General features: G+C 34.7%; 3 protein-coding genes across 4 annotated transcripts; 2 read left to right on the plus strand and 1 right to left on the minus strand.

Annotated features, from left to right (window-relative positions):
- Positions 1 to 6,914: 6,914 nt before the first annotated feature.
- Positions 6,915 to 8,476, plus strand: LOC129317207 (uncharacterized). Of its 2 annotated transcripts, none has more exons than XM_054961572.1 (4): positions 6,915 to 7,057; positions 7,534 to 7,668; positions 7,803 to 7,976; positions 8,153 to 8,476. In XM_054961572.1, exons 1-4 carry the CDS (start codon positions 6,974 to 6,976, stop codon positions 8,243 to 8,245), a joined length of 486 nt encoding a protein of 161 aa, XP_054817547.1. In that variant the 5' UTR covers positions 6,915 to 6,973; the 3' UTR covers positions 8,246 to 8,476. The 2 variants fall into 2 exon arrangements, with proteins under 2 accessions (XP_054817547.1, XP_054817548.1); XM_054961573.1 differs by having other exon boundaries at positions 8,156 to 8,476.
- Positions 8,477 to 10,288: 1,812 nt separating this feature from the next.
- LOC129318333 (putative tRNA pseudouridine synthase) lies at positions 10,289 to 15,620 on the minus strand. Its single transcript, XM_054963060.1, has 9 exons — positions 15,578 to 15,620; positions 14,521 to 14,838; positions 14,389 to 14,424; positions 13,956 to 14,068; positions 13,714 to 13,862; positions 13,132 to 13,276; positions 12,247 to 12,684; positions 11,068 to 11,497; positions 10,289 to 10,838 (listed from the first exon to the last, which is right to left on the minus strand). Exons 1-8 carry the CDS (start codon positions 15,618 to 15,620, stop codon positions 11,078 to 11,080), a joined length of 1,662 nt encoding a protein of 553 aa, XP_054819035.1. The 3' UTR covers positions 10,289 to 10,838; positions 11,068 to 11,077.
- LOC129318437 (protein TIC110, chloroplastic) lies at positions 15,471 to 22,709 on the plus strand. The gene is made up of 15 exons (XM_054963197.1): positions 15,471 to 16,133; positions 16,475 to 16,534; positions 16,713 to 16,836; positions 16,948 to 17,016; positions 17,118 to 17,216; positions 17,469 to 17,535; positions 17,902 to 17,966; positions 18,088 to 18,182; positions 18,446 to 18,573; positions 18,676 to 18,776; positions 19,500 to 19,716; positions 20,168 to 20,322; positions 20,912 to 21,037; positions 21,130 to 22,116; positions 22,204 to 22,709. The coding sequence occupies exons 1-15, from the start codon at positions 15,619 to 15,621 to the stop codon at positions 22,441 to 22,443; spliced, it is 3,048 nt and encodes a 1,015-aa protein (XP_054819172.1). The 5' UTR covers positions 15,471 to 15,618; the 3' UTR covers positions 22,444 to 22,709.
- Positions 22,710 to 23,938: the final 1,229 nt, after the last annotated feature.

Here is a 23,938-nt window from a genome sequence, read left to right on the forward strand (position 1 = left end):
TCGGTGATTACTTATATTAAACAGTCCACCTTAACTCCTCTCCTAGATGGCTACTTACATGTTGAGATTATACCATATATAGACTATGTACTAAGCATACTGATTAAGTGATTATAGATACGCTTCATCATATTAAGCATCATGCTTGCGTCATTAATTTTTATATGTGGTTTTTTTTTCTTTTTTGATTAAATGTTGCGGGCATTATTGATGGATTGATGGAGGAGGTTATGGGGATGCCTACCCCGCCAAATTAATGTTACAACTGAATTTTACCAAATTAGCGTTGAACACACCCCTACGCGCCTTCAATGTATTCAATTAGTTTACGACAATTCAACGTTGTCCTGCCTCCTTAGCTTTCAGCACCGAAAAAATGTATGTATGCACAATGTATTGTCTCAGCCAACCATGCACGTGGGAACATTTAATTAACATACAGTGGCATTTTGATAACCCTTGAATACAGTTTTAAATTCAAATTCGTGGATATATGAAAGAAAATTAGGATTTAATGTGCATGGATTTAGTTTTTTAAAGTAAAAAAAAAATTTGTGCAAATGACCATTGATTTAGGCCTCATCCAACTCAATCTAGATTATTTGGGATTCGACGTTTTTCTTAGAAACAAATTGATATGTCTAAAAAAAGTTAAAAAGTTGTAACATGTTTTTAAAATAAAAAAGTGATATAGAGAACGAAGAATAAATGTTATATAATTTTTTATTTTTTTATGATATTTTATCTTCATTTTTTAATATTTCAACTTTCAAGAATCCAAGGAGATTTTAACTAGTCTGGGGTCAATCTTGTTTACGCCCACTGTCAAAAGGTCTGCGTGCGTGTGTGTGTGAATAAGTGTGGGCCTTAATTTCTTTAAACTGTCTCTGTGGTTTTCTAGGCTCAAAAGCCTGTGATCGGTTACTCAGATTCTATAATTTAAGCGGATACCCGTGGCCCACAAAAATTTTCCAAAACAAAAAACTGTGTCGCTTTGTCATCTTAATCAATTAATAATTAATTTCACCCATCATCTGTCGAGTGCATTTTCGATTTTATAATCACCATTCAGCTAAAAGAAATTAGTGCATTAAGCCCGGAGTTATAATTGAGAAACACACTATATCGGCAAGGTATGGGCTGAATAAATTTAATGAAATCCAATTTCAACTTAACTAATCAATACTGTTAGGATTTGCCGATCTGCAGATATTCCCGAATTACAAGGGTTAACTGGAATCAAGAATTACAGTGGATTGATTTCTGATTAATTCCAAAATAGGAAATTATTTCCTCATGATTAATGTGATTGTTCCAATCAAATTATTTTTTTCATTATGAGATAAATTAATGATAATTAATTTTTTTTTTGCGACGATCTCTCTAAACAATAAATAGAGGAGGGTGGTTGAAGGAAAAACTTATTTTAGAGTGAACAACCTCTCTTCATATTTTCATTCCTTCTCTCCATCTTTTTGGTGTATTTGCTGTGTAATTTAGATAAAACTCTGGTAATATGATCTTTTATGTGGATAATCAAGTAGCTTCTGCCATGCCCTGATCTGGTAGGACTTTGACTTGATTTCATTTTTTCTGGTATACTTTATTTATTTAAAAATATAAGACATTTTTTTGAGGGGTTTGATGTTAAAAAATATAAAAAAAATAAATCTTTCAAGATGTAATCATTATTTTTTTTAAAAGTATCTATATTGAATAAATCATTTTATATTTATTTTAAAATAAAATACCCTATTAAATAGAAGTAAATATGAAAAGATATAATTAGTTTTTTTTAAACAGTAAAAGATAGAATTAGTTTGAAAACAAGTAATTATTTTAATAGGATGTGAGTTTCAGAAAAAAATATCGTACATTTTTAAACAGAAGAAGTATATATTTTTTTCATATCCTTCAAATACTTTATTTATTTTATGATAGTATGCAAATCAAAACAAGCTTTGGTTAAGGACCACATATGAGTGTTGGGGAAATGGGACCCTTCCGAGTATATACGACAGTTTGGTTAATAGTGAGCGTTAAGAGGGATCACTCGTTGCGCACGTGAAAGTGAAAATGTTAGCCAACGCACGGTTTCTTCTCCTTCTTCATTACTGTTTTTTTTTTTTTTTTAGAATTTAGTTAGATAACTATGTATTGTTTCTTTTCTAGGCGAAGTGCATGCTTGATGCAGCTAATTAATTGTACAGCTAAAATTATATGCACCTTATATATAATATAGGCCATTGCGCCATTGCTCCAAGTATAATAATAACGCGAAAACATCACCGAGTCTATTAATTATAAGGAATTTCAACATGTTTCTCAATATTACTGACTAATTATAAAATTTATAACCAGTTAAACAATTGCAAATTCTTTAACTAATAACTTCTATTGAGGGTAATTTTAAACTTTTATTAAAAGTTAATTATTTTTAAACTAATTTTACTGCCCTATGTGAAATTGTTATTAGCTACATTGTTTATAAAAAAGGAAAGCATGGAGTAATATTTCTTTGTAGTTCATCCCACTCAATTATATTCATACTCTGTCTTTGTCGACGTGCATATCTTAATCTTACCATCATATGCTCCAAAAATCTCTAAGGGAGAGAGACCACAGGTGCGCGCTGGCACACATATATACATATATTTTCTTTAGTTTACTTTATTGATTATCTTTTAAACAAGTGAAGTGATTCACTTTATAAATTATTGGATTGATAATAATATTTTATTTTAAATGAAATATCTAAAGTACTCTTTAAAAAGTGAGAGAGAAAAACAAAAAAATATGTATATTATATAATTTATTACTTTTTGAGGGTTTATTTATAATTTATTAAATTTATTTTTTATACTTTTATTGTATTAATATTGAGCAACATAGGATTAGTAAAAATAACTTATCAATAAGACCGGAGGGAGTAGTTAATCATAGCTTTTATCGTTATGATTTTTCTCCCCTTGCAGCCTTGCAATATTGATATATTAAGTTATGTGTTAACCCTTCAATCAAATTTTATTAGAAATTAAATCACCTGTCAACGGATTTTACACCGAAACATGCAAGGCTCGAGATATATACTTAGTGGTAGATTTGCTCTTTAATTTTAAATTCAAGAAAGTCAGAAAATTTATGACGAATTTTATAATATAAATTTGTGATAAACAATATAATTCATAACAATTTTTATGATGGATTTGCGGCGAAAACGTGAAATTCCATCGAAAAAAAATGTAACCGAGAAAAAAAAAACGTGTCTCAAATATCGTCACAAATTTCTTGGTTTTTTTTTAATAGTACATGGCTGTATACCATAATATACACATAGAAAATTCAAGAAACAGTGTTCATATCTATTTTGGGTTATCTGTCAGGCTGAGATAGAGAGCACGTGCAATGCTGTAAAAATGGAAGAATTAATTACGAGATTCTACGCGATTATTTTTTACGATCCATTTAATAACATAGTTATGAGTAATTAATTGAAGACGAAAAGAATTAAAATAATGCAGGCGGAGATTGATGCAAATAATGATGGAATATATGGTCCCTGAATTAGATAAAATATTGTTTGATTCATATAAGATAATGGTACCTATGGCCCGTGAACTCACGAAGAGTACTCATGGACCATTTTCAAGTCTTGTTCCCTATTAGTACATGTAGGAAAAATATTCTCTCCTGTTGGGCTGTGTCCTGGCCCATCCTGGTGTACGTAAAAGGGTGGCAAAGCGGTAAATATTTTGCAAAATGTAACCGTAAAAAAAAAAATTATCATTGATGTTTTAAACGTATCTGGAGGGAACTTGAGGGGAGCAACAGGGGAGAACTGCTGCCCATGCATGCATACCTGATACCCCAACTAGGTGAGTTTCCCAATCATTTCGTTAGGTCTGTTCAACGGATAACCACGTACGTATATTCATATATATAGATATTTATATGTGTATATGAAAATATATACATATATATCAAGAGGGAATGTTAGGTGGTGTATCCATCTTGGGGGCCAAAAAAGAAAGAAAGAAAGAAGAGATCATGTATATTTTTATAACCGCTCACGATATGGCTACAGATTTAATATGCTCCTTCTTCTTTTTATAAAAACCTATCTAATTTAATCAGGCATATAAACTTTGACAAAAAAATAGGCATATAAACAAAATAACAAGACTTAATTATTTAGCCTTATATATTTAATATATTATTATTTAAATAAATTGAAACAAGTGAATTTTTAATTTGTTAGTAATATTAATAACAAGAATTTGTAATGTAATAAATAATCTATAAAAGATACAAGCATTTTGATTTAATTAAAAATAAATATTTTAAATATATAAAATTAAGTATAAGTTTTTTTTAAACACCATAACAGAGTGCTAAAAATATAATCCAACTTATGATGACTTGTCACACTTATGTGAGCTTTGATGTCACTTTTGTTAAATCTAAGAAGCGACTGCTGGGAAATGTGGAAGAGAACAAATGGCTAAGAACTTTGGAATGCATACACATTTTAACTCAAAATATTCAAACTTAAATTTATAGGTCTTCTTACATCGTTTTAAATCCACACGGTATATCCATGATATATTTAATGCTGTTTACCAGGTGATCGATTAAATAATGCAAATCCACGATACACACACATAATATCACAACACCCCCTCCATCACAGCACACTCGCCTACACCAACAGTGTTTTGCAAAAATAATTTCCTCAGGAAAACAGTGATCAGCGGTGTCTTGCGCAGCCCCTGTACGTAATTTTCTCATTATTTCTCCCACAACATCATTGCTTCTCTCCACAAGTCTTGTATGATTTTCTCGGTGTGTTTTGTCCTATCGATAATTATAAATATATATATAACGTCTCTTTTTCACTCTCAGCCGCTAAAGTTATTAATTATATTGCTTGCTCATCATACTAGCAATGAGATACATCGGTTTTATAGCATCACATATAGTGCTATCTAGCTAATTAATACTCTTTCAATTATTTTTATAAGTCATTTTTAAAAGTATGTAAAATTTTAAATATACTCCTGTATAGTAAATTCAAAAAGTAATGCCGTGTTACTTTTTTTTTCATGAAAGATAATTTTAAAAAATTTTTTTTAATATTACGTATATAAATTATAGATGAAACCAAAATAAATTTTTTAAAATATAGCTTATAAATGAGATCAAAGGATGCATATACAGCAAATCTAATTAAGAGAGACTCAAGTTCAAAAGTAGGTTAATGTATAGAATTGAAATGAATTCAACAAAGAGCTAGACTTGATTAATTAATTTTATATACTAGAGCACGTACGACTTACAGTATGCAAATACCATTTTGGTATATTTTTAAGATTCAGATGTCAGATAATTATAAGACATATACATGCATGTCATCACTACTGAAGATAAAAAAACAGAAATATATAAGATGGTTTTGATTTGTCTAACAAATTGCATATATTAGGGCAGCGATAATAAGACCAAAGAAGAGCAGAGAGAGAATCTGGTGCTCGTGAGTAAAACTTGGAGGGATCCAAAGAAGGAACGAAGAAGGGGCATATGTTGTCTTTTTTGACACTATTAGCTCTGCTGCTTAGTGTCCCCAAAACAGCAATAAGATTCCTTTTCTCTTTCCTTCTTTAATTTTCTCACACAGATAGTCTCTCTTTATCATTTTATCACTCTCATGTATACTTTCACTGTTTTTCTCCTTCAATTATTTACTCATGACCCTACCTTCACATCTTCTTCTATCACACACACACACACAATATTAAAATATTTCTCACGATGCTTTCGTGGCATGACCTAGCCATAGTATTAGCTAGCCATAACTTTTTGCGTGATATAAATTTACAACTGTTTTGACTGATTTGAACATATGGCAGAGACAAGGTGAATGTGTACGTCAGTACGTGAGTTGTTGGTTATATCGTTTCTTTCTCTTGTGATCGTAAGAGAGATAATATTTAATACACTCTCAAGTGAAGTTTCCAAATTCATGTGTAGGGAAAGTAACAAATTGGTATTATGTATAAATTAATTCAAATCTTTTGGCCAAAAAAAAAATTTCACATCTCAAGAATTTCGAATCTCAGAGCTTAAGGCAGAGATTTTAGAAATTTGTGTTTTTCTATTAACAAAAAATAAAGCAAAACAAAATGGGGTTAGATCATGACAAAATAAAACTCGACACCCGTGATTCATGTTGAGCTAGATAGATCTAGGCAACTTTCAGAGGTATTGGCTATTATGTTTCCAGTTAAAGGCATTACATGACAGTATCTGATTTTTTTTAATTAATTAAAGGCTCTTTTATTATGAGGTAAACTGTGAAAAATTAAACTTGGTATGAAAAAACATAACTAAATATAACTGAACGATGATTAAAATTTTCACCTCCTTTAATTTCAAATATTGACGATCATCCAATAGGAGAATTAACTAATTAATTCGAATTCAGGTTAATTTATTTATTTATTTTTCTTGCAATGAACTTAGCATCATAATTATAAACAGATGAAAAAACAATTCGAGACAATTCTAAAACAAGGCAGCTCATTGTATAAACTCTTTATACACCGTGAATCAAATTTATTCGTTCATTTTTTCTGCTGAGTTAGTACTATTCGGATCCCTCTGGAAAGAATTTATTTATTTATATATTAGATTAGAAATCTGGCGTGTCAAAGGCGTAATAGTGAGGTGGACAAAGAAAATTGATAGAAAAATTGACAGTAACGCGCACGAGAGAGAACAACAAGAAGGAAAAGCCTCGAAGTTGAAACTAAAGGTACACATGGTAATTCCAAAACCGCATCACATGCGCTGAATCAACATTCTGCGTCCTCAAGCTCTATTAATAAAAGCATCCACTACACTTTGTGTTTGTATGGTCCTCTCACATCTCTCTCTGAAGAAATTAAAGAGTGTGCTTGTGAGAGAGAGAGAGAGAATGGTTTCGTTCAGAGGTGGTGACAAGAGAACAGCCATGCACAGGAACCTACAAGTCCCTCGCTCAATCATCAACTCCCACCAGGTATCACTCTCTCAAACATCTCTTTCTCCATCCAAGTTTCGCTTCTTTAATTTACCTACGAGAACAAATTCCTCATTAATTAAAACCTAACAAAGAGACAAATTATCATTAAACTCCACAATCCCTCGTACGTCTATACGCGCGCATTTATTGTAGTGATGTCTGATAGATTGTGTTTGTGTTACAATTTATCGGTTATCCTTCGATATAGTATATATTTCTGGACTTGTAAGTTCTGTATGTTTGTACGTGCGTGCAGCTGCGTTATATGTTTATCACTGAATTCGGTTGATTAAAAGGTCAAAGGAAGTTTCGACTAGTCATTCAAAAGAGATTATTTTATCTTCATTTCCATTCAATGGTTAAATGTGCATTATAGTCCCAACTTGTAATTATAATTATGAGATCAAGAACTGAAGATTATATGTCGATCGATGAAACTCTTATACTTTCCTCTGGTGGGTTTAATTAAGCAGCAGAAGCGTAAAGCCTCGTCATCAGTAATATTACATGATTCAGTGTACTTACAATCACTGAGGCAGACTCTGGAAGAATTGAATCGAGCAATTGCTGCATCACAAAAACTCATCGACTACGATCCAGTGCCTATGGTATGAATATATATATATATAGAGAGAGAGAGATAAACGTCTATCATCATATTTACATCCTTGAGTTTTTAAGATATTTCATTCATACATACTTATGCTGAATTGCTAGTTTATAAATGTTTGTGAAATGTCAGCTCATAGTTGAAGCACGAGAAGAAGGGTTTATGATAAAAGTGTTGAGCCAAAGGAGTTGCGAGGGGTTGCTGGTGTTCGTGTTGGAAGCCATTGAAGAGCTGGGCCTTGATGTTCTCCAAGCTAGGGTTTCTTGTGTGGACAGCTTCTGTTTAGAAGCAGTAATTGGAATCCAAGTAATAAATAAGATCTTATGAACATTTACATGCATAGTTATATTTTCAAACACACACAATATCCTATGCATATATAGTTTGTGTGTTGTATAATCTCTCTATATATCATTGAACTACCCAGCCTTGTTTTTAACCGGTGGAACCCCTAACACAGTTATTTGTGGATTGTAAACCAGAAGGACGATAAAGAGACTGGCCATTTGAATGCGCAACTGATTGAACAAGCAGTGTCTCAAGCTATCCAAAGCTGGAAGGAACTTGAAGATTAAGCAACATATCATAAATAATTAATTAATGATATATATCCAGCTAGCAACTCTTGGGGTTTGGACTTGTTAATTTTATTATTTTTATTTCTTAATTTCATTCTGCCCTCTTAAGTGTTAGTTTCATCCCTTTAATATAATTTCAGCGGGCCAAGTGTTCACCTTCCGTGGCATTGATGAGTCAGATGTGTAATAGTGTGAGATAATAATCAACTTTTTGGAGCTGTCATATAATCTAGTGCCAGTAAGAAAGCTTTTCATGATGATCGAGAGAAATGATTTGGGAACGTGTAAATCACCGTGTACTAATTAATTAAGCTTTTCTTTAGCATAAAACTAATAATAATCAACTTTCAAGCCCACGCTCTAACTTGTGAGTACTATAAATAGTTAATTCTGAAGAGGAATGATTTGGGAGCCGTTGATGCACATCTCAATAACTTACGTGTGAAAAAAAAAAAAATACGTGGATGAGGAGGACCAACTCCTGTAATTAAATACATACTACTATTTTTTTTTATAGAAGATAAATTTAGATGAGTTAGATCTCTATAATGCACGATGAACAGGATATGTCCCGTGGCTCAGAAAACACTTACATAATAAATGCTTACATGTTGCCTATTAAATAAATTTTCATGTTTTGTAGCAAAATAAAACTTACGCTGTCCTTGTATTTATAAGCCAATCTCTTATTAGATAAACTTTTCTTGGCATTTAATTTTTATATTTCGACTTAAATGCATTTTAACATATCCAAATATATTTTGAAAAATGTTATAAAAAAATTAAATTCGAAAGGTAATATATAGTATTGCAGTCTAAAATGTATCAAATTGCTGTGAGCGTGTAACAGCTTTTGTATATTTGTATTAATAATAGTGTTTCGATTATTGAAAAGTTTCTTTCATTGATTATTATATTCAACATTTGCTGTCCATCCTGAAGTATCTTTCAGCCAAGCCTGTATAATGTACTGATGTTTTTTGTGGTCAATTTCTTAGAATTCAATGGTAAATAGTGTGCTGTATATATAATACACTGATAGATAACAATACCATGATATTGGTGAATTTCTTAGAATTCAATGGCATAGCATGCTGCCACCAAACTTCAATATCAATTAAGGCAAAAGGGAGTAACAATAATTGGAAGTTTGGATTAATTTGTAAGAAAGTTGTATCAGCTTAACTAAAAGTTTTGAATATGCTTAAAAATGTAACAGGATTGATGGTAGAATTTTCACTTATAAATATTCCATCACGGCTCAATATGAACTAACCTAAATTCCCATTAAATCTCCTCTACTTGGATATAGAATTGTCCCAAGATCAATGTTTTTAAAACCAAACCAAATATTAAATTGAAAAGGTCAGCAATTTATAATTTGCATGGTCTAACCGTGTTGAACCGATGATGTAATAATTAAATTAAAAAAGTTATATATGCATTTAATAATCCAAATATAAAAAATAAATATGAAATTGCTATTCAACTTTAAAATAAAACTAAATATTTTAAATTCATTATAACTTAGCAAACCATATAATATAATATAACATCAAATGATTAAAAAAATTGATAATTTAAAAAAATTGATAAAAATTTTAAAAAGAAAAAGAAAAAAGGACATTTTTTTGAACAGTTCGGTGTTTGAAAACTGGACCCAATTTTCGATCTGATTGCTGGCCCAAAAACAGCCCAATTTGATTCAACTCTCCAAACAATTTTTTTGACTTAACCAAACTGTTAGTCTAACCGACGGTTTGATTGGTCTGACTGTCCAGTTCAATTCAATTTTTTAATCATTGCCCAAGATACACCACACAACAACAACAACAACAACAACAATTGAAGAAAAGGAGCAACAAATATTTGGTTCGTCAGATTTTAATCTGTAAATGTGGGGTTTATTTTCTTCTAAATACTTCATTTTTATTAAAAACATAAGTTTCCAATGAAAAATTGAGTTAACTGCTACTTGCTTCATCTTTCACCCAAAAATAAAATAAAATATTGCTTTCACGTATAGACTGCTTTGTTGCCAAAAGATTTCTATATCTCTGAAATGTGGATCTAATTAATACATCATTCTTTCTTTTTTCCCTTCTGCTGGTATTGTAAGATATAGGGTTGGCTACGAGTACCAACACCATTCCTAAAGGCAAGAAGTTAAGCAGATAATTAAAAGAATTCATATTTCTGGGGGTTCTGGGAAATGGTGAGAAAAAGGAAAAATTACATGTTAGTGTATTCCGTATAAGCTACTAAAATGTTGCTTCCAAAATTTAGAAATGCTTCTAATGAAATCGGATATTCTCAGCCTCTTAATTTTTTTGTCAATTTATAGAGAGAGAGAGAGAAGAGAGCGCCCATAATTCTCTCTTATCTCTTTTTAAATTGCTAGAAAATTGAGAGGATTCGAATCTGCTGATGTTTGCTTGACGTGAATTCTTGATGTAGCATTTCAGTTCTCCGAGAGCTATTCAAGCAATTTGCACCCAATTTCTTCCAACACCATCACAACGTCAACACCATCGTCCATTCATATAGCTCTTTGGTCAAATAGATTGAACACCAAACTCCAGGTCCACAACTGAAAAGGATACACATAGCATTAATGGTTTTCCAATTTCTGCCACAAATGAATCACGTGGCAAGTGGCATAAAACAATTGGGCAGGACAATCAGAATAAATATGAACACGTATTTTTTTCTTTTTTATAGATTATTAAGGGATAGAAGAAAAAATCAACCCTGTTTTGGCATGGGCACAACGAAAAATTCTGATGAAACTGATGCAAGCATAAAAAAGTAAAAGTTACCTTGTATCTATCATGATGGATGAGCGCTAATTCTGTTCTCAAGATTGTCTTTCCACAATTTCCACGCTTTCCTGGCCTCATTCAACTGGTCACTTGGTATCCTTGTGTCCGCGTCCAATTTCTCAATCCATTCTTTCCATGGATATCCTGATGGGTCCAAAAATTTTGAAACTTGAGGTAACATTACAGATGTGTAAAACTCTTCAACTGCCTTGTTAATTTCTTTTGATTCAGACATCGCTAGCATTTCTGGCCTTGCCACATTTCCAGGTCGTTTTCTCAATGAAAAGCTGTTACCCCTCAAAATTAAGACTTCTGATGGTGCAAGGGGAAGGATGATTCGTGCAAACTTTGACAGTGACAGTTCTAGAATGTCCTTAGGCAGTAAGTTGCGTTTCACTGCCACAGCTGTCCCAACCATTTTTCGTATCTGGTGAGAGACAAGATATCAACATTACATATATTGTTAAAGGGCACAATATCAGAAATAGGGCATGAGGTGAAAGCTCCAAAAGCAGGGAGAGGAGGTGATTGATAAAGTCAAAGCACAGATGCTAACAATGGAGACAAGATATCAACATTACACATACAAGTAAGCATGCAGGTAGAGCCTCAAGGACAACAAATGAAGGAAAAATTAATTGAAGAAGAAAGGAAAATGCTGCAAAAGGAAAATGAAGCAGACAGTAGGAGAAAAAAAAATTGAAGGAGAAAGAAAAGTGATGCCAGCGGATCATTTTGCACTCTTCAAGGGTCACTTTCTAACCTTCATGTCTAGCAAGTTAGGGAAAATGAAATTGTGGCTCCATTGATAATTTTCCTTTTGTTCCTTTTCACCTTGGGACAACTTTCTGATCAAGTACATAGCGTTTATTTAGCATCCCATTACCAAATAAAGATGCTTGGCAAACTAGGGAGGCAATGAAGTTACTTTAAACAAATACTGAGAAAATATAAAGGGAGTGACTAAATCTTGCTTGGTTTTACACTCATAGTCATATCAACTCAAGTGGAGGATGACTATATATCTATCTAAATTAACAGATATGCACGCTCCATCAACATTTATTAATTTTCAATAACCAGAGTAGTTAAAGAGAAAGAAGAAAACAAATGAATAAAAAGCTCTCCAAGGGTCAGAAGTTGAAAAAGAAGAATGATAAGAAAACAAGGATCTACCTGATGTAGCATGAAAGACTCTCCCCATATGGAGACTTCAACATAATTGTATTTAAGCAATCGTTCCAGATTTCCACAAGAGCAGCGAAAAACTTTTCTAAAATGAGAAGCATTTAACCTGTCTCTTTCATCAGGTTCATACAACCATTTTGCACGAACTAAATTAGAGTTGTGATCATGCAAAATATTATTATTGCTAGAGCCAATGGAAGGTTCATCAAAATCACAAATTTCAGAGGACTGCTGGCTGGGCCTTGTGATATTTGTTGTATATACCTCATCAATTTGAAAATTCTCTCCATCGCTATCACCTTCTTCAGATTCAGAGTCTGATGAGATCACTTTTGCTGACATGTCACTCCCTGATGATGACTGTCTATGAGGAAAATGTTTCCTATACCTAGACCGTGCTGTATAGTTATGAAAAGGATGTTCTCCCTATAAAAAGTACAGAAATTAATCAAAGAATGCTAATAATGTCGAAGTAACAACATCCACGCAGAAGACAAACATGACCCAAAATATCACAAAAAGACCTAAGCCAAACTTCAATAGAAAATCTCAAAGCTCTAGCATGCTTATAGGTAAAGGTCCAATCAAGTAAAAGAAGCATGATTAAGTTAATAAGTGCAAAAGGAAGATTCACTCAATATCTAAGATGTTTTCTCTGTGTTGACTTTTAAGACGATGAAAAATTTAGGATGTCAGGACAGCAGTGTGTGATCAATCACTAAATCCAATCACTAACAGCCAGAAATTAACTAATATGAGGATTGAGGAAAAACCTGTCCTAACAAGTTTAACAACTCATCAAGAAGACTTCAGTAACTAGAGACGACATCAAAGAAAAGTTGAAAAGATTTAAAAATGACTAATCCCACACACCTCAAAAGCATTTAGAATGTCATTAAATTCTGATATGTGATAATCAATTTCATCCCTGCTAGAATGGCTTGGGATGCCAATAGTTTCAGAAGGAAGGAGGTAAGAGTACCTCCGCAAGTTACACTCCCTCCTTGGATCAAAGCTCCTAGGATCAAGAGACAAATTAAACTAATTAGGATGCCAAAAAAAAAAAAGAAAGAAACCTGTAAGTGCTGCTGCATAATAATAGAATTTCATCATAATAATCTCTTGCTTTCATTAACTTTCTTAAGGAACAGCAATAGAACAAATTTCAACCATGAATCTTTTGGTAGTTGACAAAATACAATAAAATACTCTATAAGATAAATAAGGAAAAAAAAAAACAAGGAGGAAAAAGCATACACTATGTCATTATTGACATTAAAAATTTTCATGGTGACCATGACACTAAACAGATTCTTCTGTACTATGAACAATAAGCAGTAACTTACCCTGCGTCTAGAAACCCGTTGGGAAAAGGCTTTTACAACTTTCGAGACAAAGCTACAACTTAGCCAATGCCAATGGGTTTCTAAATGTACATTTGCTGTCAAGCCTTACCTTTGTGAAGGCATAATGCTAAAGACTTTGATGTCAGATGGAAGATGAGAGTTCATATAATTCGCAAGGACAAGGCCATAAGGGTCTTCCCACCATGCATTTTCTGGGATTTCCATTTTAAAGGATATCACTGTTGCCAGAGAGTGAACCTAGAACAGATGAAATAAGAAATCTTATCCTTCATATAAGCTGAAAACCAAATAAAAAGCAAATTAGGTCAAACAGATGGGATAATAAGTTACTCCTTTATCAGTTCGGCTGCTTCTGGCCCATGCAATTTTTTGCAGATCCCCAAAATTACTGTCTCGGATGCCACCAGCCTTGAATATGGCAGTTTCCAGTTCTTTCTCAACGGCTTAAAGTTTAAAATTACAATCTTTATAAGATCCCAGCTACACCAGCAGGGCAGATTACAGCACAGGACTCTATGTCCAAGCCATCTCATATCATAAGATAAAAAGAGTCGTGTAGATTAATTTTAAAACTTGTAGTGATTGCTTCTTTAGCTATATCTTTCAGTATTTTACTTTACTGCTCGCATCCTTTCGAAGTTAGAAGTCACATGCGTTTTTCCTAATTTTTCAAGGACATTCACTAACTTGTCCTTCCAATATCTAACGGTCGCCAATATTAACGAGACAAAGCATTAAAGTAAGGGAAGCACAAGAAGCGTACTTGATAATGAATGTTCATCTCGCTGCATTTGGAGGCCTGAAAAAGAGAGCGGACAAAATATTGGAAGATCAGGCATCTGAAAATGTAGACAAGTTAAAATGCAAGTGATTGATACTCACGTTGAATTCTTACCCCTGTAATTAGCTCCCACGTACCCAATCCGCATAACGACCTTTTTCTTGCGGGCAGGTTCCCACTTGAAAACTGATTCTGAAGGAGGGGGCTGCGATGAAGTTTGAGTCGAAACAGAACAACAACGGACACATCTCCGGCGGGCAATGGGTCGGAGCTTCGAAAAGTCGGGTAGGGGCTTTTGGTGAACAGACGGAAGACAGGGAATCGCAGGCTTGAAATAGCCATTTTTTCGAAGAAAACTGGGCGCGAACTGTGAAGTCAGCTTTCGTCTTCGGCTTACATCACGGCCATGCTCGAGAATAATGTAACGTAAGCCTCAGTGTGAGGCAAAGATGATGGAAACCCGAATTTGCGGATTCGGCTTACTTCGGAAGATTGTTCTTTCTTGCCAAGGTGCTTGGGTTTTTGGGCACGTGTAAAAATAAATAATAAATGAATCGCCATTTCAGAATTCGCCGAAAAATTTCGAGACAAAAAGCACTCCACGCACATTTTTATTACTTCCTCCCAATCAAATATCACATATATTTTATAATTTTATAAAATCATATGTTTTGATATATAAGCCAATCCAGAAAAATCTGTTATAAGTACAAGTTTAAAACTTAAAAGGAGAGCATATTTCAAACAACTTAAATAGGGCAACTTCTTAAATTTATAAATTTTATTTCACATTCTCAAAGTTCATCTGAAAATAATTTGAGAGTGAAAATTACAATTTAACCTCTATTTCATTAGAAAAAAAAATTTCTTGTATGTTTTTTTGGTAATATGGAAAATTTTTTCTTACATGCTAATTTAACGATTGGCACCAGGGGTTGCGGCCGGCCACCATCGAATCGGGCTTTCCCAAGGCCCATATAACTCTTGCGGTCAACTGATCCCCCCCCCCCCCAAAAAAAAAGGAAGTAAATAAAGAAAAAGTTAAAATAAAGCAAGTTGCCAATCTTCCTCACTGTGTTTGCTCGCTTTCATATTTCATGTAGCCTCCGAGCTCCCATTGCTCTTTCCTATCTACTCCGTTTGTTAAACCCTATAAGCTTCTATCTGCAACCTCCCACGACGTCGTCTTTGGTTCCTTTCCCAGAAGGAGGCATGAATCCCTCCAATCTCATCACCTCCCCTTCTCCCCAGCACCACTCTTCCCCACTTTCCTCCCCTTTTCTTAATCCAAATCCTCTTCTTATCAGAACCACTTCTACTCTTCCCAAACGCCGCCGTTTCAAGGTCTCCTTCCCTCGCAACTCATCGGACTCCCTTGATCAATCTGCCCCTTCCACGCCTCCCCCATCTATTATCGGAGTTCAGAAGGAGCTCAAGGGAATTGAGGTTGTCGTTGACAAGTTATCGCCGCCCCTGAGGTTGGCCACCTCCGCCATTATCGTTGCCGGGGCTGTTGCTGCAGGATATGGGTTGGGTTTTCAGTTTGGTCGGAACCGAAATGCTGCCATTGGTGGTGCTGTGGCACTCGGTGTTGCGGGCGGGGCTGCTGCCTACGCGTTGAATGCATGCGCTCCGCAAGTTGCGGCCGTGAATTTGCATAACTATGTGGCTGGGATTGACGACCCTGCTGGGTTGAAGAAGGAAGACATCGAGAGCATTGCAAACCAGTAAGTGTCAACGATAATTAACTGTTTTCCCCGGTTGAATTAGCTAAACGGGGTTATTAAACTGACGAAATTGTAAGTGCCGAGCTAGGTGATGCTAAACGGCGTTATAGCTGCTTAAAACTGGAATACTGACGTAATTGTAGTATTCATTCTCCCAATGCTCTTGGGATAGCAGTCAAGTATATTTATTTCCGTTACTTTAAACTCTGTGGCAAATATTCATTTTATTTTGATATTATTAAAATCATTAGATTTCTGTATGCTTTGCTAATAATTCAATTTTTTGTTCTTCCCCGCCTTCACTTTCAACTTCATTTTTCTTGAAATGATTAATTTTCCAGGTACGGTGTCAGCAAGCAAGATGAGGCATTCAAAGCAGAGATTTGTGAGATATATTGTCAGTAAGTAACAAATTCATATTCTATTAAGTTACCTGACTTGATGGCGTTTAATCTTATGAAATTTTTTCATATACCAGTGATATTATGCAAGAAAAACAAGTTATATTTGCCTCAGATTTCCTGCAAGGCTACTGAATTTTGACTCAAATGATTTACATGCATTGAACTTGCGATTCAGGTTTGTCTCTTCTGTGCTTCCTCCAGGAGGCCAGGAACTTAAAGGTGATGAGGTTGATAGGATCATTAACTTTAAAAATTCTTTAGGAATTGATGATCCAGATGCAGCTGCTATGCATATAGAGGTATTCTTGTACTGTTTATGTTTATGCCTGTGGTGACTGTGTATATTTATTAATGTTGGTGGAATGGAAGCAGTTCCATAGCTTACTGGTTTGGCGCTTGTTCTCCTTCAGCTTGGTAGGAAATATTTCAGGCAGAGACTTGAAGTTGGTGATCGTGATGCTGATATTGAGCAGCGCCGGGTAAGTCTAGTGTACTGCCATCTCAACTTATATAGAAAAAACCCTTAGGGATTTAAATGAAATTTTGGAGCTTGACCTCTATTAGTGAGTATCAAGTGCAGGCATTTCAGAAGTTGATATATGTGTCAAATCTTGTTTTTGGAGAAGCTTCATCTTTCCTTCTGCCTTGGAAGCGGGTTTTCAAGGTCACTGATTCCCAGGTATTATTATTGCTTGTTTTGCCTGGCTGCCTTGTGCAATGTGCAACTAGGCTATTAATGTGATGGGATTATTGTATATATTCATGTGCTTTAAAAGAAGGAGGAACTTTTTTCAGTGTGAATTGTATTTTGCTGTTGTTCTTGTCATGCATATGATCTCATTTGTTCTGATTTGTGCATCCTCATCTTTCTTTTCCTATCTTGGTAATCTCTTTTTCTTCTGGTGATGATCCGTTAATACTCTATCATTAGGTTGAGGTGGCTATTCGTGATAATGCCCAGAGATTGTATGCTTCCAAGCTGAAATCAGTTGGCAGAGGTATAATGTGATGTCTCTAACTATCCATGACTTTTATAACCATTAACGTATTTGAAAATTTTGACCAGCTTGTGCTGTTGAACTGGCACAATTTATTTATTTACTAAAAGATGATTAACACTCATGCTAAGATAGTAGGAATCTAGTTAGATTCACTTTTAATTTGCAGCAGTCTAATGTCAGTCTATTGTTGATGAGAAATTATTTGTACTCTTCATTGTTCTCTAGTTAATTATGCATACATTTATGTTTCTTAGCAAAACGTTATCGTTGGGAAAAAATTACTGTTGTCAATTTTAGCAGAGTAAATCTATCTGACGTGTTGGAGTTTATTATGTTGTTCTCTAAACAATAAATTCTTGGCAGATATTGATGCAGGACAACTTGTTGCACTCAGAGAAGCACAACTTTTGTGTCGCCTTTCTGATGAGGTGCTTTTTTAATCTTAAATAGGATTTTCAGCCATACAACTTTTCTTTTACTACTCATGCATTTGTTATGGTGGTGTATTCTACTGCTTATTAAACAAAAGAATTTTTCTCTCCTTTGAAGCTTGCTGAGAACTTATTTAAGGAGCGCACAAGGAAATTGGTTGAGGAAAATATTTCAGAGGCTCTTAGTATACTTAAATCCCGCACAAGAGCAGTGTATGATTGCTTCTTCACCCAAAAAAAAAAAAAAGTTCTTATAATCATGTTCTTTAGTGACTAATGTTGTTAGATTTTCCTAACTTCAATGACGGAGCTTGAACATTATGCTGATCCCCCAAAGTGCAAATTCAAGAGAAATAGTGAATTTGGTCATGTTTTGTCTTGCCATTTGCTTGTTATGTTCTTGGCTTTGATTTTTGCTGATGTCAGCAATTTTAAAATGTGGAATTTTCATTTCTAAACAATTTTGAGTTATCCAGTCCTGGAGTTGGTCAGGCAGTGGAGGAGCTTGATAAAATACTGGCATTCAATGATTTACTCGTTTCATTAAAGAATCATCCAGATATTGATCGCTTTGCCCGTGGCGTTGGTCCAGTTTCATTAATTGGTAAGCTTTCTAACTGTTTTTTTTTTTTTTTTTTGTAGTTTTCCCCCGTCTAAGCTGTGAACCTAAATTCTTGACGTTGGCTTTGATGGATCTTTGTCATAGGTGGTGAGTATGACAGTGACAAAAAGATAGAGGACTTGAAACTCCTTTATAGAGCATATGTTACAGATGCCTTGTCTGGTGGTCATATGGAAGATAATAAGGTAAATGATCACTACATTCACGTATAGGCCATGGACTTTTGCATATGTATATTCTGAAGTTATTTGATTGAGTAAGTTCTCTTAAACATTTTGAAGTGTGATAGAGCCCACCTCTATAATTAAATCCACAACAGCAGAATTTAATAATAACAAGCAATGAAGCAAGGGAAATTCTGAGGTTTTGCTATTAATGACTGAAGAAACCGAATCAGTGTTACAAATGACCCTCCATTGATTCTGGCCAAAACCCTTTCCCTATTAAAGACTGAAAATACAAGAACATAAACCACAACGCAGAAACAGCCCCTCACTGGTTTTTGAGAGACCAAGACTCTCCTCTCATCTAACTTCTCTCTAAAACATTGTCTGACAGCCTCCCCAAAACATGACAAAATATTAATGCAAGCTAAAAGGTGACCCTAGCATCTAAGCTGAGTCTACAGCCAGACTACAAGTATCATTACTTACTCCCCATAATCAGGACCCTTAGGATAACCTTGATTTGCTGAATCTTTCTTCTTTGACCCCTGCTTCCTCCTCAATTTCCTTTCATGTGTTTTTATAAATTTTCCATCTCTATCAAAGTGTTATAAGGAAATGTTGCTTTATGAGCAGGGGATGCTTTCATTATTGATGAAAACTCTGAAATTTGACCTACATATAAATGGTCATGTTCTTCCTTAAAGTTTCTGTTTTAACATGTCCCTCTATCTTTTGTTTCAGGTTGCTTCATTAAATCAGTTAAGAAATACATTTGGGCTGGGCAAACGTGAAGCGGAGGCCATTACACTTGATGTTACATCAAAGGTATATCGTAAACGACTAGCACAGGCTGTTTCAGGTGGTGATTTAGAAATGGCTAATAGCAAAGCGACATTCCTTCAAAATCTCTGTGATGAATTGCACTTTGATCCACAAAAGGCCAGTGAAATTCATGAAGGTAAATTTTCGAGAATACCTGTAATGGTATGGCTATCTGGAATTTTACGATATGACTGCATTATTAAACATATTATATATGCTTATGAGATATGTAAATAACTATTAACTAGCAAATTTGGCTTGTTGGTTGCCAGGGAAATATTAAGTTGTGACATGACACAATAAACTAATTATCGATAACGTGAACAGATTGGAACCAAATAAGAGCACTAGTTTTGTTACTGTTTTACATTGGAAACAGTTATAGCTCATAAAACCCATATAGAATGTGCCTGTTTGTCAGTAAGATTTCTCTTCTTTAATTGCCTTCGTAGGCTTGGAAACAGGATATTGTTGGGTGTAGTAATCATTACTTGTTGTGAAGGTCAAGTTTTTGCATGAAGTGGTTATCATCTTTCTTTTATTATTGTCACTTTATTGTATCAGGATCTAACATTTTTTTTTTAAAGAAATTTACCGGCAAAAGCTTCAGCAATGTGTGGCTGATGGAGAGCTCAGTGAGGAGGATGTTTCTGCCTTGTTGAGGTTGCGTGTGATGTTATGTATACCTCAACAGATTGTTGAAGCTGCACACTCAGATATCTGTGGAAGTTTGTTTGAGAAGGTAACAATGTTTCCTTCTTCCTTTTCTATTTATATTCATATTTGTAAAAGGACATCTATGTCCTTCTATGTAAAAGTGCAATCCACATTGACTATTTGGTGATATGACTGTCTCGTTTGTGATTGGTCTCACTGAGATATCAATCTCTTAGGTGGACCCAAGGGGATTTAGGCAAAAGGACCCTATATCCCTTTTTGCTTTTGTTGATATGCCCAGTAGAGTTTGTAGGAAGCAAAGAGAGATTTTCTTGTGGACATTATGATGATGATGTCCTCATTTAATACTAGCATGGAGATCAAGACCCAAGAAAGAGGATGAACTGATTTCCTGGAATTTATGTCTGGTCACTAGCTAAACATGTTTTTTCATACTTCTCATGATAGAATTTGTTAAAGAATTGCTAGCAACCTGCTTGGTTTTGGATTTGTGGCACTTTGAAAACATTGTTATTCTGAAACTTCAAATTTGTTTGGTTTTGCCTTGTTACTTTGTTGACAAGTATCCACTTACTATGACATTGTGTTATTTTTCAATTTCTGCTGAACACGCCTTTCATGCGGGTTACTTTTTCATGTGTTTTGTTTATTAGGTTGTTAAGGAAGCAATTGCATCAGGAGTTGACGGATATGATGCTGAAATCAAGAAATCGGTGAGAAAAGCAGCACATGGCTTGCGATTAACCAGGGAAACTGCTATGTCTATTGCAAGCAAGGCAGTGAGTACCCATTTGTCAGGAATTCGATGGCCTTTAATGTAACTTTGACTTAGACTTAGTGTTCCAGCTATGCTGTTTTAATAATGATACAGGTGAGGAAGATATTTATCAATTATATCAAACGTGCACGAGCAGCTGGAAACCGCACAGAGTCTGCAAAAGAACTCAAGAAGATGATAGCATTCAATTCCTTGGTTGTGACTGAGTTGGTGGAGGACATCAAAGGGGAGTCCTCTGATACATCATCAGTTGATGTATCAAAGGAAGAACCTGTTAAGGAGGAAGTGGCACAAACTGAAGATCATGAAGAATGGGAATCTCTTCAGACACTGAAGAAAATAAGACCGAACAAAGAACTTGCTGCAAAGTTGGGGAAGTCTGGTCAGACTGAAATAACTCTTAAGGATGACCTTCCAGAAAGAGATCGAACTGACCTTTATAAGACGTACTTGCTATTCTGTCTAACTGGTGAGGTGACGAGGATTCCATTTGGTGCTCAGATAACTACAAAGAAGGATGATTCAGAGTATGTTCTTTTGAACCAGCTTGGTGGAATCCTGGGTTTGAGTGGTAAAGAAATTGTAGAAGTCCATCGGAGTCTAGCAGAGCAAGCTTTTAGGCAACAAGCTGAGGTAATCTTGGCTGATGGACAGTTGACAAAGGCCAGGGTGGAGCAGCTTAATGATTTGCAGAAGCAAGTAGGATTGCCTGCAGAATATGCCCAGAAGATAATCAAGAATATAACAACCACAAAAATGGCAGCTGCCATAGAAACTGCAGTAACACAAGGAAGGCTTAGTATAAAGCAGATTAGGGAACTTAAGGAAGCCAATGTTGATTTAGACAGCATGGTGTCAGAGAACTTAAGAGAAACTCTCTTCAAAAAAACTGTGGATGATATTTTCTCATCGGGCACCGGGGAGTTTGATGAGGAGGAAGTGTATGAAAAAATTCCGTCTGATCTCAACATTAATGAAGAGAAAGCAAGAAGAGTTGTCCGCGAGCTTGCTGAAAGCAGATTATCAAACTCACTCATTCAGGCAGTGGCACTATTAAGACAGAGAAACCGTGAAGGAGTGGTAAGTGTTTATGGTCACATTTTATTGAAATTTCCAATGTGTCTGCGGACGGGCGGGTGTAATTTCTCTCACGCAATTTATATGCAGGTCGCCTCACTCAATGACTTGCTGGCTTGTGACAAAGCAGTACCTGCACGGCCACTCTCATGGGAAGTGCCAGAGGAGCTTGCTGATTTGTACACGATATACTCGAAGAAGGATCCGTCGCCTGAAAAATTGTCTCGCTTGCAGTATCTGTTGGGAATAAGTGATTCCACAGCATCTGCCCTTCGAGAGATGGGAGATAGATTACTTGATGCTAGTGTGGAGGAGAAGTTTGTATTCTGAGTGTTTTAATGAACCCAACAACAAAAAAAAAAAAAAAAGGTTCTTGTTTAGGCATGCTAGAGAGGCAGCAAGGCCGTTCAAGCCGGCCAATTTTTATTTGCCATTTTGTTTAGCGATAAAGAGAATAAACGAATAATTTGATTCCTAGTGAAGAGATGAGTGCTGTGTTAGAAATTGAAATCCCAGATAGCCAAAAAACTGACAGTTCTTTCAACTTCTGTTGTTTAGCAGTACAGAATATATTTAAATCTTACGAGTTATGACTAGTTGATTACTAATTAGAAGAAAATTGTAATGCAGGAGTCGTATAAGCTGAAGTAACCCAATCAATAAGGATAAGAGGATGATATAAACAATGGTGTTGAAACCTGAAATCATTCAATCTCAAACGAAAAGATGCAGAAACGATGAAAGTCAAAAGTGAATCCTTAAATCTGTGATTAACAAATAGAATTACAAAAATTTTTAGGATAAATATAAACAAAAATAAAAATGCAAGCATTATGAAGAGTTAAAAAAAAAAAAGAAAGGTTTGAAAAGGTGAAAAATAATAAAAAGAGGGGCGAGGCATGGGCGAAGTTGAGGGTGTAGTGGGAAGGTGGGTAGATATATGTAGTCAAATATAGTAGGCACTCTTGCATATTAAGTGAATGCCCAATGGGGGAGGACATATGCCTTTACTTGCAAACAAGTTTCAACTAACCCCAAATTTCCATTTCAAACCACCAATCTTGTCTTGTAGCATACATTATTGCTGTTAAGGGGAAGGTATCAGTCACTATTTAAACCTACACGCACACAACTCCACCCAAACAGACTTCAAGGAAATATACATACAATGATAGTCTCTCTCTGTTTTTAATTTTTAATTTTTATTTTTTGACTTAATAATATAATTTTATACTCTTAATTAGATGTCATTTTACAAATTGGATTCAAATATGAACCTTTTAGACTATACACAAAAACCGTTCGTATTTGGCGACTTACCACTGTGTCATCATAATTTGTGATCTGGACACTAACTCTGCGCAGTAGTGGCGCGTCCAAGATTTCCTGGTTGAAGGAAATTAAACATTCTGAATGTTCTCAAGTTCGGCGGATTTGCAGAACTTGGGTCCACGGTTATATGCAGAATATATTTGACTCAATTTGATTCCCTTCTATTTACTCGTTCACACTCCAAATTTCCTAGTTACCACAATTTATGCACATAGAATTCTCGACTCCATTTCTTTGTTAGTTTTTCTATACATGTAAATAAATGTAAAAATGGTGATATTAATTATGAGCAAGGATATTCGATTTGTCTAGATTAAATAATTAATTTTTAAGTAGAAATGTAACTCATCATGAATTGTTTTCCCAAAAAAAAAAAGAAGAAGATGGTAGTCGATCTCATGCATTCGTAAATTAAATAGATTTTGGGGCCAAATTGTATGGTTAGCATAGAATCTAACTTTTAAATTTTTTATTGATCACACCCTGCACATTA

This window comes from Prosopis cineraria, unplaced genomic scaffold (assembly GCF_029017545.1).
Source record: "Prosopis cineraria cultivar Desert tree isolate PC_DT_omini unplaced genomic scaffold, ASM2901754v1 PC8, whole genome shotgun sequence".
NCBI classification, from domain to species: domain Eukaryota; kingdom Viridiplantae; phylum Streptophyta; class Magnoliopsida; order Fabales; family Fabaceae; genus Prosopis; species Prosopis cineraria.